Genomic DNA, 17,214 nt, shown 5'->3' on the forward strand with positions numbered 1-17,214 from the left:
TTTCTCCCGGTCGCGGCTTCAGTGGATCCAATGAGGTGACGCCGCGTTCCGGGCCCGACAACTGAGAACAAGCCGGTGATAAGGGGAACCAAAACTACCGAGTGTGACAACAAAGAAGCTCTGAATAAAGATACCAACCGAGAAACTAACCTCAGAACCCGCCTGGAAAAGCACAGTATGTTGGTGCCTTTTACTTTTATTTGTGCCGACTGAAGACTGATTAAATGCTAGCGCGATAGCATTATATCGATAAATGTATGCTTTTATAGTGATGGTTTTGCAGACAGTATACTAGCTAACTGTAGCCTTCAACTTCTGTTAGTGGTCTTTGTATCAGCGTATCGGTACTTTTGTTTAGAGCGTACACTTTTGGTCCAGCTGTACTTGAGTAGACCGTTTACTGGTGTGTATCTCACCTGGCTCTGTAATGGTCATGAGCGTGTTGGTCATCTTATCGTTAGCCAGCACGTATAGAGGTTCGGAAAAGCTAAAAAAGTGGTGGCGTATTAATATGTAATAAAATGAAAAAGTAAGGCTTTCCGGTGTACATCCGTTTTTCATTCATGTGTCATATCTCGATGGGTGCTAGAAGTTTCTATTCGTGTTCCTTTTTGTTTTCTCCCTTTAACAAAAGCACTGTGCAGGTACTCGGTGTGGATCTGAAGCTGTGACTTCAGCACACTATGTTTGATAATGCTATTAATGCCACGTGTTCAGAGTAGTCTATGCCTAAGTGGGTGGAATCAGGTGCAATACATGTTTTTCATATCCTTAAGCCAAGGTCATCACCTGGCGAGGACACATTAAAACCTTTTTTGGACAGTTGTTTAAAAACCGACACGCAGCAGATAAAACAGGTTTGTTTTATCAAGACATATACTCTACACTTGAAAAAAGTTCAAGATAAGTATAGGATAAATGAGCAAAAGAACATCTTAAAGCTTATGTGAGGATACTTGTTAGGACCAGCTAGGGTATATATCAGTTCTGCTAATGCCTTTATTTTTTACTAAAATGTTTCCCTTTTCTGATTTTTACAGCTCGTGATGGAGGGTAGAAAGCTGGTGCCGGCTGCTCTCTTCTGTCTTGTTCTGGCAATGTTCCCTTCTCACATAGGTAACATAATAATTTAGCTTGACTTTTCTTCTGGTACTTATGGTTAACAGTAACCATAGGTTACTGGTAAAAGCAGCACAGTTTGAAACATAGTCTCATTGATGAACACATGCAGTGGAATAGAAAAAGTACACTGTAGGTAGGTGTTAAGCTGTCTGCCTGCTTTACTAAACAATTGATCTTTTTGTCTCCAGTGACCGTGGCTGTCATGTCAGTTGACCTGGGCAGCGAGTGGATGAAAATAGCAATAGTTAAACCTGGCGTGCCAATGGAGATTGTTCTAAACAAGTGAGAGCACATTCTCAAATAGAGAAAATGGCACCATTGCGTTCCTTATTTCTTGTATATGCTCAAAAATAGAAGAAAAGCATGCGTTGCTACCATTGTATGTATTGTCTTTTCCATCAGGGAGTCGAGGAGGAAAACACCCACAGTTGTATGTCTCAAGGAGAACGAGAGACTTTTTGGAGACAGTGCAATGGGAGTAGTAAGACTTCTTCTAAAATTTCCAGAATTGACTTAATCGGCTAAATCACAACTGCATATTCAGATATTGCCATGTATGCTGTTAATGTTTCCACGCTTTGTACCACATTTCAGTCTGTCAAGAACCCCAAAAGTGTTTATAGACATCTCCAAAGCCTCCTGGGTAAAAAGCATGAGAACCTCCAGGTGGCACTCTACCAGAAACGTTTTCCTGAACACCATCTGCAGGAGGACCCAGTGAGAGGCACTGTCCACTTTAAAAACTCAGAGTGAGCCTCTCTGTGTGCTACCTTGTTTTTATTTATTTTTTATTTATTCACTACACATTCACGCATATTCATATTACAAAACCTGCATACACTAGGAACAGATGTAAAGTTAAGCACCAAAAGTGTGTTATTGTGTGCTACCAGAGTGGCTTCACAGCTTTGACATTGATTCTTGGATCTCTGGAATTTCACTGGTCAATGCCATTCCTCCAGAAATTATTACCAGATTTTGTGTTTTGTTGTTGAGAGTTCTGCCTAACACATCAGACCAGAATTTTACCGACGTTATTAATCGATTATTACCAGAAACGCAACACTCTCCTAGTCAGGCTCACCTAAGTGCATTATGTTTCTGTCAGAGAAATGCAGTACACACCAGAGGAGCTCTTGGGTATGGTCCTTAATTACTCTCGTGGACTGGCTCAGGACTTTGCAGGTTAGTTTGCTTGACGCAGATGATGTATCATTGTGAGGCATGTTCACATATGTTCAGGACATATTAAAAAAAACAACAAACATTCTCTTCAATTCACAGAACAGACAATCAAAGATGCAGTGATCACTGTCCCAGCCTTTTTCAACCAGGCAGAGCGCAGGGCAGTCCTGCATGCTGCACACATTGCAGGTCTAAAGGTCCTTCAGCTCATCAATGACAACACGGCCGTGGCCTTGAACTATGGGGTCTTCAGGAGGAAAGATATTGACAGCACAGCTAAGGTAAAGGTTCAAGCTTTATACCCAAATACATGCATTAACTCTCATCCTACCAACACATTTTACATACATGGACTACCAACTGGCGATCTCTGCGGACACTGCAAATAAGCAATCGTAATCAACAGCTACTCTTCGAGTAGATCTTCCTACATTCAGCAATTGGAGTTTTCCTCACTTGCAGAAAGATCCTTGTTCCTCAGATTGGAGCTTGTATTGTGTCGTGATCATGTCAGTATCGCCTTTCATGCTTTAGCTTTCAGGTACACTAGATTTAGCAACATCTCCAATTTTATGCCAACTTGCAGTCTGGAAAATTCCCTTTCCATTTGATTTGATTTCATTTATTTCATAAAACTTTATTAATCTCAGAAAAAGTCTGACTACAGGGCTGATTGATCAGAGGTGATATTTGATGTTGTTTAAAAATGTGATGAGTGATTACAAACTGCTGAAAGCCTGATCTTGTTCCCTTCCAGCATGTGATGTTTTATGATATGGGCTCTGGCAGCACCACTGCCACAATCGTTACCTATCAGACTGTCAAAACCAAGGAGTCCGGGACTCAGCCCCAGTTACAGATCCGAGGTGTTGGGTGAGTCCATTGGTCCATGCAGTGGCACTGCCACTGACAGAGAAGCAGCTATTAGAGTTGATTCTGATAATGGTCGAATAAGAAAAAAACTTGGATATACCTAAACTAAAGGAGTTTGGAACTAGAATAGAATAGAATAAACCTTTATTCTCCCACGGATAAGAAATTTCGGTGTTACACAGCTCTTATAGCAAGGGGAATATATAATAGAAAAAGAAGACACAGAATGGTCCTCTATACATAAGCAACTGAAGTTCGTATATACAGGTAGCAATGTACAGAAATATGTATAGAAAAATTGTACGGAGATACGTACAAAATGTACAGGGATATGTATAAAATGTACAGTGGTCATCTTACTCACTAGTTTGTTTGTTCAAAGGATGTTAAACTGTGTTATAAACTACCTGCTTAAAATGTAATTCAGAGATTATGAAATATTTTTTGTTGGCTCTCTTATTCTATAAGCCTGATCACAGTCTAAGTTGCAGCTATAACAAGAATGCCAAATGCAGACACAAAACTTGCCTCTTATTTTATTATCTTAACAAAGATACACGTTCTATGTACAGTCCAGTAAGCTATCTGGGTATAGTTTTTGACTGTATACTGTATATGAAATACTGCATTCATACTTCTGATCATTTTACTTCCACTTAACGTTAATAACCACCTGTTTATTTGGCATCAGTGGGAAGTTTTTCCTTCCCCATGAGGCTAAAGTGCTTGCTCACAGGGATTCGTCTGATTGTTGAGTTTTTCTGTGATATTGTAAGGTAAAAACCTTACAACCTTACAATACAATAATGTAAGGTAAAAACCTTACAATAAAGTCCAAAAAGACATGGATGAGCGAGTTTGGTGTCGAAGTATAGAGTAGGTATGGATGTTACTTATCTGCTGCATGGAAACAGGACAGTACTGTTTCCATTGTACGCCTCTGATTTCCACTATATCTGCCATCTGCAGAAGTTCTCTGACACCGCAGTGGCAGGAGTTGGAATACAGGGAGCTGGTGCTTCATGCGTTTGCTTGTTTATCATGTTGTAGCTATTACTAGAAAAACTAGAAAGGGTTTTGTATTTGTTGGTCAGTATTAAAACTATTAAATTGTAATTTGCCCTATAAAATAACTGCCCACTTTACATCCATCCAGACTAAGGTGTGCAAATGTGTTCTAACTTAAGGTTTGATCGGGGCTTGGGGGGCTTTGAGATGGACCTGCGACTTCGTGACCACCTGGCCAGACTGTTCAATGAGCAGAAGAAGAGCAAGAAAGATGTGCGGGAAAATCACCGGGCTATGGCCAAGCTTCTCAAAGAAGCTCAGAGGCTCAAGACTGTGCTGAGTGCAAATGTAGACTTCATGGCCCAGGTGAGTCCAGAGACAGGAACTTCAAGCACTCACTTCGTCTTACCGGTTGCATGTCATTGTAATGGTCTATGTTAAGATAAGATAAGATAAGATAACCTTTATTAGTCCCGCACGTGGGAAATTTGTTTTGTCACAGCAGGAAGTGGACAGTGCAAAAGTTATGAAGGACAATTAGAATAAAATAAAATAAGAATAAATACAGTACACAACTGTACAGAATAGAATAAAAATAGAATACTATATACAGTAGAATAAAATAGAATAAAATATACAATAGGATAAAAATAGAATACAAATGCTATATACAACAGAGTGAAAAATACAACGGTGCCAGAAAGATTATTGCACATTTGTGTTATTGCACATTTGTGGATGTGTGTGTATGATCAGTTAAAGTCTTTGTTGTGGAGTCTGACAGCAGTGGGGAGGAAAGACCTGCGAAATCTCTCCGTCCCACACCGTGGGTGCCGCAGTCTCCCCTTTGTAGCTAAAGTCACTGTGATAAACTGCAACACATGAAAACGCTTTACCAGAATCTCAAAATCTGAAATCCACACTTCACTCTTAAACTCGCAGAAATCTTGCACTTTCTTACTTTATCTTTTTTTCTTTTCTTTTTTTTTAATTACCCAGGTGGAAGGTTTGATGGATGACATTGACTTCAAAGCTAAGGTGACCAGGAGTGAGTTTGAAGAACTGTGTGCCGATCTGTTTGAAAGAGTGCCTCGGCCAGTGCAGGATGCCCTGACTGCTGCAGAGATGAAACTGGTCAGTATGCTCAATGTGACAGGATGTGGGCGGATTTGGCTCCAAACATGAGATACAACAACAGAATTAGAAGTTCTGTCATCACCAGACTATTAGACGTGTTATGACGTTTTATGTTTGTGACAACAGGAGGATATTGAGCAGGTGATTTTAGTAGGAGGCTCCACTCGTGTGCCAAAGGTTCAGGAAGTGCTCCTTAAAGCTGTGGGCAAGTAAGTGTTGTCCATAGAGATGTTTCCATCATTCTCACAATTTTAATTTTCCAAACTATACTAAGTTTGTTTTCTCTACGTGCAGAGAGGAACTGGGGAAGAACATCAATGCAGATGAGGCAGCAGCCATGGGTGCAGTGTACCAGGCCGCTGCCCTGAGCAAGGCTTTTAAGGTCAAACCTTTCTTGGTTCGAGATGCAGCTGTTTTCCCCATTCAGGTCAGCATTCAGGTCCTCCACTGCCTCAAACTGAGTGCATCATGAGTACAATCATACTTAATTGAGCTTTGATTAGTCTGATTAGAGTAATGGGAAATCCCGAGTAAAATCCATGTCAACACTGACTGCGTGACATGTCATTGTATTAGGTGGAGTTTACCCGGGAGGTGGAGGAGGAGGAAGGTGTCAAAACCTTGAAACATAACAAACGCATCCTGTTCCAGAGGATGGCAACCTACCCCCAGCGCAAGGTCATTACATTCAACCGTTACAACGATGACTTTGTTTTCAACATCAACTACGGTGACCTCAGCTTCCTCAGTCAGGAAGACCTCAGGTTGGAACTCTTTGAAAAATACTCTGAAATTAGGTTCATTTTAACAGTTTATGGCAAAACCCCATAAAAAGAAGATATTTAAATGTATTTCATCCCATCAGTGTGTGCCCTCATGCTTTAATTGGATGTAAGTGTAAGGCAAAGCTGTGTGCTTCTTGCTCGTGTGTCACAGTGTGTTCGGCTCTCTGAACCTGACCACAGTCAAGCTGTCTGGAGTGGGGAGTAGTTTTCAGAAGCATGCAGATGCAGAGTCGAAAGGAATCAAAGCCCACTTCAACATGGATGAAAGTGGAGTGCTCCTGCTAGACCGGGTCAGTTAAACTAACATGAGCTGCCTCACGACAGTCACTTATTCAAGTTCTGCCTTCTCCTCCTGGCAGAGTTTCAACAAAGCATTTCCCTACTGTACTATCATTTGCAACTACTATTAAAAGAAGATAACTGTGCATGTGGATTTCTTTTTTTTAATCTTTGGCTGTAATGTTGGTAATTGGGATTGATGAATTTCAAGCCAAAACATTGGACTCCAAATGTGAAATCCAAACATGGGAGGACTGACGTTCCATGCTCACATAACAGCTTTCAGTGTTAATGGAAAAACTTTTCAAACACCTTTGTGTGATATTTAAGCAAAACAATGTTTAAAAAAATGTCATTTTCATACACAGGTGGAGTCTGTCTTTGAGACCGTGGTAGAGGAGAAAGAGGAGGAATCAACATTAACTAGTAGGTTTCTTGCAAACACAAGCCAGTGCTTGAATCCATTCTCAACTCATACTGCTAACATGAGGGGACTAACCCCAGACTGATATCTTATGATGAAACTTTGACTGCAGCCAGACATCCAGTTAAAGCTGACACAAGCATCTGACACTGTTACATAAAAAGCTCTCGACTACAAAGTAGCAACATGTAGCTTGACAGAGAAGTTAAATTGTTGGATTCTTGCTGATGTTTAGCACATAAGTTGATTAAGGCTCTGTGCCCTTTACTTTCTGCTTCCTGCCTTATTTGCTCATTATGCTAATGCGATAGCTAGTATTTAGTCACAGCTCGGACTCCTTTGGTGTCAGTAACAGTAACTGTTCAAAATTATTAGCTCTAAGACCAGCTTTATCAGTTGCAGTCGTAGCAGAGGAGTTTATGCACTCCAGCAGCCAGGTCATTTTTAATTAAAAAGTTGATCATCTTAAATATTTTTGATGTTAAGATAAAAATTAATACGTTTACTTTTATTGAATGACCTAAAGTCTGTTATAGAATAACTGCAAACACCTGTAGATGAGAACCCCTGTTCCTTGGCGACTCACTGCTCTTGTCCATCATTAACTCCTTTTTTTCCACTCACTTATGTTTCAATACTTCTGTTATGCAGCACACAGGAAGTTCTGCTTGTTTTGATTGATTTGACATCATATGTACTTTTGCGATGGCCTATATTGTAGAACATGTGAGTTGTCGTTTTTAACTGAGGGAACGATTTGCTGTCTTCCAGAACTCGGTAACACCATTTCCACTTTGTTTGGAGGAGGATCGTCAGAACCTGCTCCAAATGTAACTGAACCTGTTCAGGTAACGTCACCTATCAAAAGCAACGCATGCTGGTCTACGAATTTTGATACGTTCTTGCCAAGTGTGATTTAACTTTACCATTATATAAAGAACATAAATGGTTGTCCAACACTGAGCAAAGGATCGGCATGGCATTGGCTCTTGATTTGTTGTGTCTAGGATGAGGAGGAAGTACCTCCAGAATCTGGGAAGGACAGCAAGGATGAGGACGGCAAGGATGAGAATCACAAAGAAAAGGCTACCAACGAGAAACTCAGTGATTCAGAGAAAAATTCAAGTGAAGACAAAAACCAAGAAAAAGCCAAAGAGGCAGGAAGCACGACCGAGGCCAAGGTAAGAGCTCCATTTATAATACTCTGTGAAATGCCTCGGTCTGAATTCAAATGCTGACATTTATCTGCCTGTGCACCTTTTTAAAATTTTGTGTAGTGTTTGGTGAAAATGTATATTCATGAGATATTAGCCTTCACAAAGCTGTTATTGATATTACCTATCTGTCTCCCGGCGAAGGAGGAAAAAGACGGAGACAAATCTGTAAACACTGAGGTGGAGAAGAAGGCCCGACCTCAGAAAAAGAGCAAAATCTCTGAAGAAATCACACTGAAACTCCTTATCAATGACATTGTTGATCCCACGGCCGATGACCTGACATCCTCTAAGAAAAAGTACAGCTTGATTTTCATTTATTTTCTGTTTTGGTTTCCTGGTTTTCTCAGCTAAAGGAGTCTTTGTGTGATTTCAGACTGCAGGATTTGACAGACCGAGATCTGGCCAAACAGGAACGAGAGAAAACACTCAACAGCTTGGAAGCTTTTATATTTGAGACACAGGTAAACAACACGAACATCCTGTGTGTACCTGTTTATGTTTATTTATTTACTGCAAGTGTTTTCTATCTGACATTCACACAGAAATGCCCCAGCCCTCCCTCTCCCTGGCCGTCACCCGGCAACTTTGATTCCAAACTTTTTTGTGTTAGGGAATGGCGACATGGAGGCTGAAAGCCTGTTAGCTTTTGGACCTTCTGATACTGAGCTAAGTCCGGAAGGGCTGAAGAAAGCTCGCTGGAAGTGATGTTGTAGTTCATGGGCTGATGGTTTGGAGTGAAGCCACGTTAATGACAACGTGTACAACCATTGGAGATGTGAGCAGGACAGACGGAACAATTGACGGAAAAAGTGTGGACTTTATACCAGTTTTTAAATTGTGTTGATAGGCCACGTAAAACCAGAGTTATGATAAAAATGTATGCAATGTTTGGTTTTCTTCCTGAATACTATTGTTGTTTATATTTACTGCGGGAAGAAATGGTAAAAACGGCGTTTTATAAGGAAAAAGCTCGAAAGCACTCTCCGCCTGTGAGCAAAACCAAAAAACCCCCCACCCTTTCCTATTCGTCAAAAAATGTACCATGTCGACCAATCAAAAAATGATATGGCAACATGGCATTTAGTTGTTTAGGAAGGGGGGAAGTTTTAGGAGTTGCGGCGGTGTTTGAGATGTGAGAGATTTGCGACGTTTAGCGCAAATCTTGTGTAGTTAGTGTGTAGTGTAGTCAATAGTTTTGTGTGTGTCAGAACAATGAGGCGACTACTGAATGTTACAGGTGTTACAGGAGTGATACATCTCCTGTTGTCAGGCCTGCAGGTATCAGGCTGTTGTTCTCCTTTATCTCATAGTGGACAGAAATTATTTTTTGGAGTGGCACAAATAATTTGTGTGGCATCAAATCTGATGCAGAACACCTGATTATTCTGTAAATAGTTTGAAATGTTTATTTAAAAAAACGCCTTGGCTGCATTTTTAGGTAAACAGCTGCAGAAAACTTTGTTGTTTGCATAACTCAGTTACTTTTTTTGAAGAAGTAACTATATAATTAATTGCCCAACATTAGTCATTATTTACTGTATTTTGCAGACAGAGAGTTACAGGACTCTCTCCCAGACCACAGACTCATACTCATAATACAAGTCGGAGCGTTATTAAAAAAAAAAAAAAAAAAAAGTTGTGTTTTCAAAATCGGAGTTCAAGTGATTTTTACTTCCAATAGTGTTAACATACTACACAGGTCATAAACAAGATTTTTTTTAAATTTTCATTGTAAGTGGGATAAAGCAGTTAATTAAAAGTAGTCTAACATAAATGCTGTAATTTGATTATTTTAATAAACCATGTAACTTGGATGGATTCAATGCTGGCGTGACCACAGTGCACACGTCTGCTGTTGCTCACAGTGGTCCAAGGGACCGCTCAGGGAGTTTGTGTGTTCGCTCAGACACATGAAAAATTAGAGGGAACATTGGTTAAAGCCCAGGACATAATTAGGACAGAGTTTGTAATAAATAGAAAATGCTTATAGAAAATGAATATCATCTTTTTTTTTTCTTTTTTTTTTAGAAATATAAAAAAATATAAATAATATGTAATATAAATAATATGTAAACAACTTAACAACTCCCAAAGCGTCTAAGTCACGTCACGTGACGACGCAACATCTAAACATAAGAGAGGGGAGGGGGAGCAAAGAGTGCATGCTCTGCGCTGACACAGAAGCGGGGAGTCCGGCGACCTGGCTGTTTCATCTTTGCCGAAACCACAGCATTGCAAACAAGAGCGGAACTTAAAGTAAAGAATCAGTCTCAACGGGCTAGTATCGATCCGATACCTATGCCGACTTGGTATCGATATTTGGATCGATCCGCCCACCACTACTAGCCTTCAGATATGCGTCACCAGCTGTCTCGGTGTCTGCTCCTTGCTATCTAAAATATAACAGGACATTTGCGTAAATTCTCGATCATCTCACACTTCTGTTTAATCAGTTTTCCATTTGACGTTTGTTCAGCTGTAATCTCAGCCAAACCGATTTACTCACAAACAAATAAAACACTGAAAAAAGCCAAACAGTAAAATTTTTAGGTTATCTAAGTCACTTATATATCATGTTTAACCTGAGTAGCGAAAGACTGCGGGGGGTTTGAAAACAATGTGCCGGGAGTTCGCTGTTCTCGCCCCAGCTAGCTATTGAACTGGTGGGTAACAGACGTCTCCAAAAACGTCGGCGCATTTTTGCAAATATGTGATGTCTCGTTTGAAGCCGAAGGACGTGGCCCCTAAATTTGGACACAGTGGAGGTGTCCAAATTTATAAGCTGCATCCTCCTGAGGCCTATTACGTCACAGCGATGCGACGAAGGCTGTCCAAATTCGTAGATTCCTCCAACAGAGTCAAGGCTCGCTAGAGCCGGCGAGAACAGCGGCACATCATTTTCAGACCCCCGCGGTCTTTTGCTACACAGGTTAAACATGATATATGTCACTTAAATAACTTTAAAATGTTATTGTTTGGCTTTTTTTCAGTGTTTTATTTGTTCCTGAGTAAATCGGTTTGGCTGAGATTAAAGTTATAGTTTTCACACAGCTGAATAAATGTCAAACAGAAAAGCGATTAAACAGAAATGTGAGATGGTAGAGCATTTACTCCAGTGTCCTGTTATATTTTAGATAGCAAGGAGCAGACAGCTGAGTTTATTAAATTCCACTGCAAATTTCATTAAAAGTTTAATAAACTATCATCTTGTCTTTATTTTTAGTTAGCACATACCTTAAACACTTCACGCTGTAAGCTGATGATAGTTATATAAGAGCAGATGCATGCTGGTGCAATAAGCTGTACGTTTTATGTCCAATTGATGATCTGATTAGTCGACAAATCGCAAAAATAAGGCGACTAGTCAACTATCAAAATAATCGTTTGTGGTAGCCTTATTAAAGACCCTCAAGGTCACCTTACAACAAAATAAAAACATAAGGTAAACAAAAACTAAAAAAAGAAGTTAAACAAGGTAAAAAATAAACTAAGACGGTGTCATGATAAAGCATATAGATGGGTTTTAAGATGCCAAGCAGAGTGCTGTTGTGTCTTTTGAGATATGAAGGTGGTGGCTGACAGTGGCAAAGCTTGAGTGCAGGGCCGCTCTTACAGCAACAGGGATAAAAGAATGAAGACAAATTCCTCTTACCATTTTGGCAATAACTGCTGGGGGCAGGAGCGTAGCAGGATGCTAATTCTTTGCCCCACTTCTTCCTTGCAGCCCATGCAGAAGGAACATAGCCACCATCCCAGGAGAATGAGGAACTGATTTTGAAACTCCTCGGATGCTGCGTCCACTGGGTCCATTCTGGGCAGAGTGTACAGTCATTAGGTGGAGTGTGAGGAGTGAGAGCTCAAATACAGGACACGAACACAGGCAGGCAGAATTATAATCTATAGAAACAACACAGTGGGTCCACATGAACTGGCATTCAGACAAAGGACAAGACTCTAAATACATAGAACGTGTGACAGCGGGGGAGAGGGACATATGGCTGACAGGGAAGCAAAACTAAAAGTAAAGCACAAGGAACAGGCACTCTTAAAAATAAAGCATTAAGTGAGAAAACAGACACATGCATGAATGTACACAAGAGGTTGTTTCAAGTTTCTGTATTAACCCTAAAGCAGGGATGTCAGACTCATTTTACATGGTGGGCCACATGCAGCTCACTTTGATCTTAAGCAGGCCGGACCAGTGAAACTCTCGTCAGTGTAAAGAAGTTACATGTTTAATTGTTTTTCTGCATAATGAAGAAAAAGCTGCTGTGACAAAGGAAGAAATCTGCCAGCATGAAAAAGTTCTGGTAGCTCATTGCCCAGAGGCTGCCCAGCTTTGTTTTGTTTTTTGTTTTTTTTAAACTGTAGTTGTGGAAAAAAAAACCTTGAAATTTCTATAGTCTGTTTTTCACAAAGTTAGAAAGGTTTTATTAGAGACATAGCTTTTGCAAGCAGTGTTTCACAAATTATGCCAAATTGGCATCCTCAGGTCTTTCTTTGCTGCTGGTTCAGTGAATTTTGGTCTGAGAATGATGAAACCTGCAGTTTCAGAATCTGTGAGATGTCAGCTTACAGCACCGGTAAACAGACATGTGCTTCATGTTTACGTCTTTTTATGGAATCTCCTGCTCTTTAATCGTTTGCTGTTTCACCTGTTTGGTTTCGTTGCTGAGATTCTGAAGTTTCTGTGGATACCACACGTCTATATTTAAATATATAGAGATATGGTACATTCCGTTAAACCTAATGTTCTCCCTATCGCCCCCAGTACTGGGTAGCATTGAGTTTCAATAAGTTAATTGTTTATTGCTCAATTACTTTGTTTAGTGTGAATGGCCATATGGGAAGTTTTAATCATTAGGAAAAACTGTAAATACAGTTACAAGTCCATTTGTGTCTGTGTGCGGGGAGCACAGATCACGCAAGTTAGGAATTCCAAATGACTTCAAGCGCACATTCAGGCCTATGAAGACTCACTTAGACACTCAGACACTCGGTATCGTTGACATGCAACCAGATGCTGCTCATTTTATGTTTTTGCTTGTTTCTTCACTTTTTCCCAACACGCTTGCATTTAAATCTGGCTCCCCGTCTCTCTGTGTACCTGGCTGGTACTACTATACTTGCTGTCTTCAGAATGTCTGCCCCCCCTTCCTTCTTTCACATAATGGTATGATCCCAGTCTGACTTTGAGTGTGACTGGGCACATGGTGTGTCCATCAAAATAAAGTCCCACCCCCACCTGCATGGATTCTCAGCAGACCTAAAGACTTGTATACCAGTGATTAATAACTGACATATGAAACTATGTGGCACCCGGGCTGTACGTTTGACACCCCTGCTCTGAAGCAACCGGGAACTAGGACTAGAGTGAAAATTTCAAAGTTAAAAACAAATATACAACAAAATAAGAAATTAAATTCTTTTTCCCCATGTAAGGGTTCAGTATGCTCTTTTTCCAGGACAAGCTGTACCAGGAGGATTACCAGCAGGTGGTAACCGAGGGGGAGCAGGAACAGATCTCAGCCAAGCTGAAAGAGGTGTCTGAGTGGATGGATGAGGATGGCTATGCTGCCACCACCAAACAGCTGAGAGAAAAACTCTTTCAGCTGAAGAGCCTGTGCAAGGACATGTTTTTCAGGGTGGAGGAACGACGCAAGTGGCCGGAGCACCTGGCCCGCCTGGAAAGCCTGCTCAATAGCTCCAGTTTCTTCTTAAAGTAAGTGGTTAGAAGGAAGGAAATGTAAAGTTAGTCATGAGCCAGTCGTTGACTGAGTTTTTGTTCTCTTAAAGGAGTGCGAGGCTGATCCCAGAAGATGATCAGATCTTTACTGACGCCGAGCTAAACATGCTAGAAAAAGTCATCAATGAAACAATGGTAGGTGGTGACAAGCTTTTTCTTGCCTGAAAGCCTGTGTATCTGAAAAGCCTTTCCTCTTGAGAGAAATCCAGGGTTTCTCGCCCAGACTTTACATGCCTGTTCACATGGGCTGAATATGTCGCTGTGTTTATAACTGAGCTTCGTGTGTGAAGTCATCTCTGCTTACTTTAGGTGTGGAAGAACGAGACAACAGCAGAGCAGGAGAAACGCTCTCCAAAAGAGCGACCGGTCTTGTTGTCCAAAGACATCGAGTCCAAACGGACTCTTCTTGAGCGAGAGGTCAACTACTTGTTTAACAAGGCCAAGTTTGCCAAGCCTAAACCCAAAGCCAAAAACAGTACAAGCACAGATAAAAGCAGCAAGGCTAACAGCACAGCTGAAGAAAATGTCAGCCCTCCTATAGAGGAAAGCACAGACACCAAGAGTGGTGGGTCAAACAGAAAAACACACATTCTTTCCCCATTATTCTGATATACTAATTAGAAGTGTATTAAAAGAACTTCATTATATCTTTTTCTTTTTTTCTTAAATTTAGATACAGGAAGTTCAGAGGAGATACCATCTGATGAAACCCCATCCACTGAGAGTACTCTCGACAGCCAATCACAACCTAAAGAAGAATCCGCAACTACAGGTTTGTACACCACACCTGTTAATTAGTGTTAGTTAATGGAGCTAATTAATGGTTTGACCATCTTACTGCTTCCGTAGAAACTGGAAGTCAAAGTAGCAGTCAGAGCCTCCTAATCAAATGTAGTTGATTAACTAATGATCCACCTGTGACCACATGTATACAAACTTTGACCGTTTTTTTTTTTTTGGTCAGAATGTGCTGATATAGTCGACTAGCCAACTAATCGTTGGTAACCAGACATACTAGTCGTTTAGTCTAATTGTTTTACATTATAATTGACACCCAATGTTGGTAAATGGTAGCATCCTAATCGTTGGTGAGAAACACCATCAATCCATTAATCTGCACCTGATCTTTTTATAAACGTTATCGTTGCTAGTCCTTTTAAAAGTGAACAAATGAGATAGAGACAAGCAGCAGAAATTTGGATGGTCTTTTCCTTAGCGATAAAATAAGGAGTCCTGTCATTTCGGAGGGGCTCAGAGTACAGCCCCTATTTGTCCACATAGAAAGAACCAAGCTGAGGTGGGCGTCTCCCGAGTAGGACCCGGGGTAGATTTGGGACCCGCTGGTGAGACTATATCTATCGGCTGGCTTGAGACACCTCCGACAGACTTTAACACCTAAAAATATAATTTCACTCACTCACCACTGTATTCCAGCTTGCAGAGAGAACATAGTCATAGTGGAGCTTTTACTGTTTTGCATATTTATGGTTCCGATCTCTGTCCTTTTTTCCAGGAAAACTGGAGAGAACCCAACCTGAAAACCACATAGAGGATGAATTATAACAGCTGGAACTGTAGAAGAAAAAATATTTATTGACAGTGTCTAAATGTTCAGCTTCTGTCTCAGACTGTTTTTTTTTTTGTTTGTTTTTTTTTTTGTCTCGTTGACTCATTTGTTGAACCTCTGGACACACGGTGAATAGGAACTGGACATTTTTCTGCTCCTTGTCTCCACTTGAGTGTTTCATCTTCATGGATTCTATGAACGAAAAGTAGTTTCACATGAATCAAGCCCCAGACTGCATTCTTCCTGACAAAATGCCTTTTCATATCCACCACCATTATCTTATCAATGCTAATCCAGAGGGAGCTGTTTGGCTAGTTTACAATATCTTTAATAACAATATTTGATGTTTTAAGTTGGTGGATATACAAACCAAGTTAGTGCAGCACTTAACAGTTTTGGTTACAGTCACAGCGGATACAGTGTTCTTGTTTTTGCACCAACCCATAATTCCTTTGGCCCTATAAATTGCTGTCAAAAGTGTCATCTAGTATATTAAGCATATGTAAAACTATAAGAATGAAAAACGTGTTAATTTATTGAAACTTTAACTACACATAATGTAGAGGAAGCCCCTATGTTTTTCAGCTAAAATTCTGAATCCAATGTTATCAGAAACATCCAGTGTAATGTTCAGAGGGTGGGATCCTGCCCTTCAGGGACAACTCTCTTATATTTCTTTTCTTTCTTTTTTTTTAAACATTTTTCCTAAAATTCTGCTACTCAATGGACATTTTATTTATTGGTAAATGTTCCAACATTAACATGTTATCCACCAGCAGCACTTACAGGTATTCACATGGTAGTGTCCTTTATGTGGCCCTTAGTTTTAATAGTGGACTGCCCCCATGTGTGCAGACAAAACAAGATAAATACTGAGCTCCCAAATGGTGATGATTTAACAGTTCAACAGTGTGTTCACACATCTGCCTCCTGCTGTCGTGATATGGCTGGATTTCAAAGACGTTTTCTACTGATGCTAATAAAGCTTTTGACAAGTGCTTCAATGTTGTTTTATGATGCCAGTCACACTGAGTGCTTTCAGAGTCTTCATATAAGCTGCTAGTAGAAGTGTTTAGTTTTTTGTTTACTGGGACATAACAGTGTGGTGCACATGTTTGCACCACTTTTTCTGTTAGAACACGGGGGTAAGGGGTTTGGGTCTGCTATATCCTTCTATGTACTCTGAATGATGCAAAAGAAATCAGGGTGGAACCAAGAATAAAATTTGGAATGGGAGATGGAAACGATTCCTGTATTCCTAAACTGTTAATAAAAATATTTTTGTTTGTAATTTTAAGACACTTTGAAGAGTAATGTATATGTTCCGCAGTTTTTGTAAGTGTCTTAGTAAGGCTGAACTGGGGTTGAACTGCATAGTCCCTGATTTACCATACTGTGTGTGTTTAATATCTGTACCTTTACAACTAAATTAAGGAAAAGATTTTAAAAGTGGCTTGGTTTGTAATTATTGAGGCTGCTCATTCAAAAACTGAAACAAAGTGAAAGGTGACATGAATCCTCCTGTCATTAGGATTATAACATTAGGAACTGAGGCTGGCTGAGGGATTTAAGAATAAATATAAATCACCCTTGGTGGCCAGAAATCCCAGGGCAGTTTTTTTGTTCCAGTTCCACACTTTGTGGAAAAAACAACAAAAAATGGCATTGCATAAAGTATGACCCACACAAATACCAGGACAGTAAATGAAATTCACCAGAGGTTGGAGGTGTCTGAGGATAATTCTCTCCAGGATCTTTATCAGGTGGGAAACTGACCACAGGTCAGGTTTGTGGCTCTGATTTGTCAAAACCACATAGAAAGTCTTACACTTCAGACCAATGCCCAGAGTACACTGCCGTACCCGCTCCAA

The 17,214-nt window shown here is 40.3% G+C and overlaps 1 protein-coding gene across 1 annotated transcript; it reads left to right on the forward strand.

Moving 5' to 3' along the window:
• The first annotated feature begins 19 nt into the window (after nt 1–19).
• On the forward strand, nt 20–16,640 carry hyou1 (hypoxia up-regulated 1). The gene is made up of 24 exons (XM_063486327.1): nt 20–175; nt 1,041–1,116; nt 1,311–1,404; nt 1,525–1,603; nt 1,717–1,871; nt 2,231–2,307; nt 2,407–2,588; nt 3,065–3,180; nt 4,368–4,554; nt 5,188–5,322; nt 5,452–5,534; nt 5,620–5,752; nt 5,902–6,089; nt 6,262–6,400; nt 6,758–6,815; nt 7,585–7,661; nt 7,821–7,994; nt 8,172–8,326; nt 8,404–8,491; nt 13,496–13,752; nt 13,827–13,911; nt 14,086–14,341; nt 14,450–14,548; nt 15,290–16,640. The coding sequence occupies exons 2-24, from the start codon at nt 1,047–1,049 to the stop codon at nt 15,337–15,339; spliced, it is 2,937 nt and encodes a 978-aa protein (XP_063342397.1). The 5' UTR covers nt 20–175; nt 1,041–1,046; the 3' UTR covers nt 15,340–16,640.
• Nucleotides 16,641–17,214: the final 574 nt, after the last annotated feature.

Source organism: Pelmatolapia mariae, linkage group LG10_11 (genome assembly GCF_036321145.2).
Source record: "Pelmatolapia mariae isolate MD_Pm_ZW linkage group LG10_11, Pm_UMD_F_2, whole genome shotgun sequence".
NCBI lineage: Eukaryota > Metazoa > Chordata > Actinopteri > Cichliformes > Cichlidae > Pelmatolapia > Pelmatolapia mariae.

What these genes read in the sequence shown, in the direction of transcription:
- hyou1 (XM_063486327.1), top strand. Translation starts at nt 1,047, where the DNA reads ATGGAGGGTAGAAAGCTGGTGCCGGCTGCTCTCTTCTGTCTTGTTCTG. An exon ending in CTGCTGCAGAGATGAAACTG is followed by an intron (nt 5,323 to 5,451) that starts GTCAGTATGCTC and finishes TTGTGACAACAG; the next exon opens with GAGGATATTGAGCAGGTGAT. An exon ending in AGCTCCAGTTTCTTCTTAAA is followed by an intron (nt 13,753 to 13,826) that starts GTAAGTGGTTAG and finishes GTTCTCTTAAAG; the next exon opens with GAGTGCGAGGCTGATCCCAG.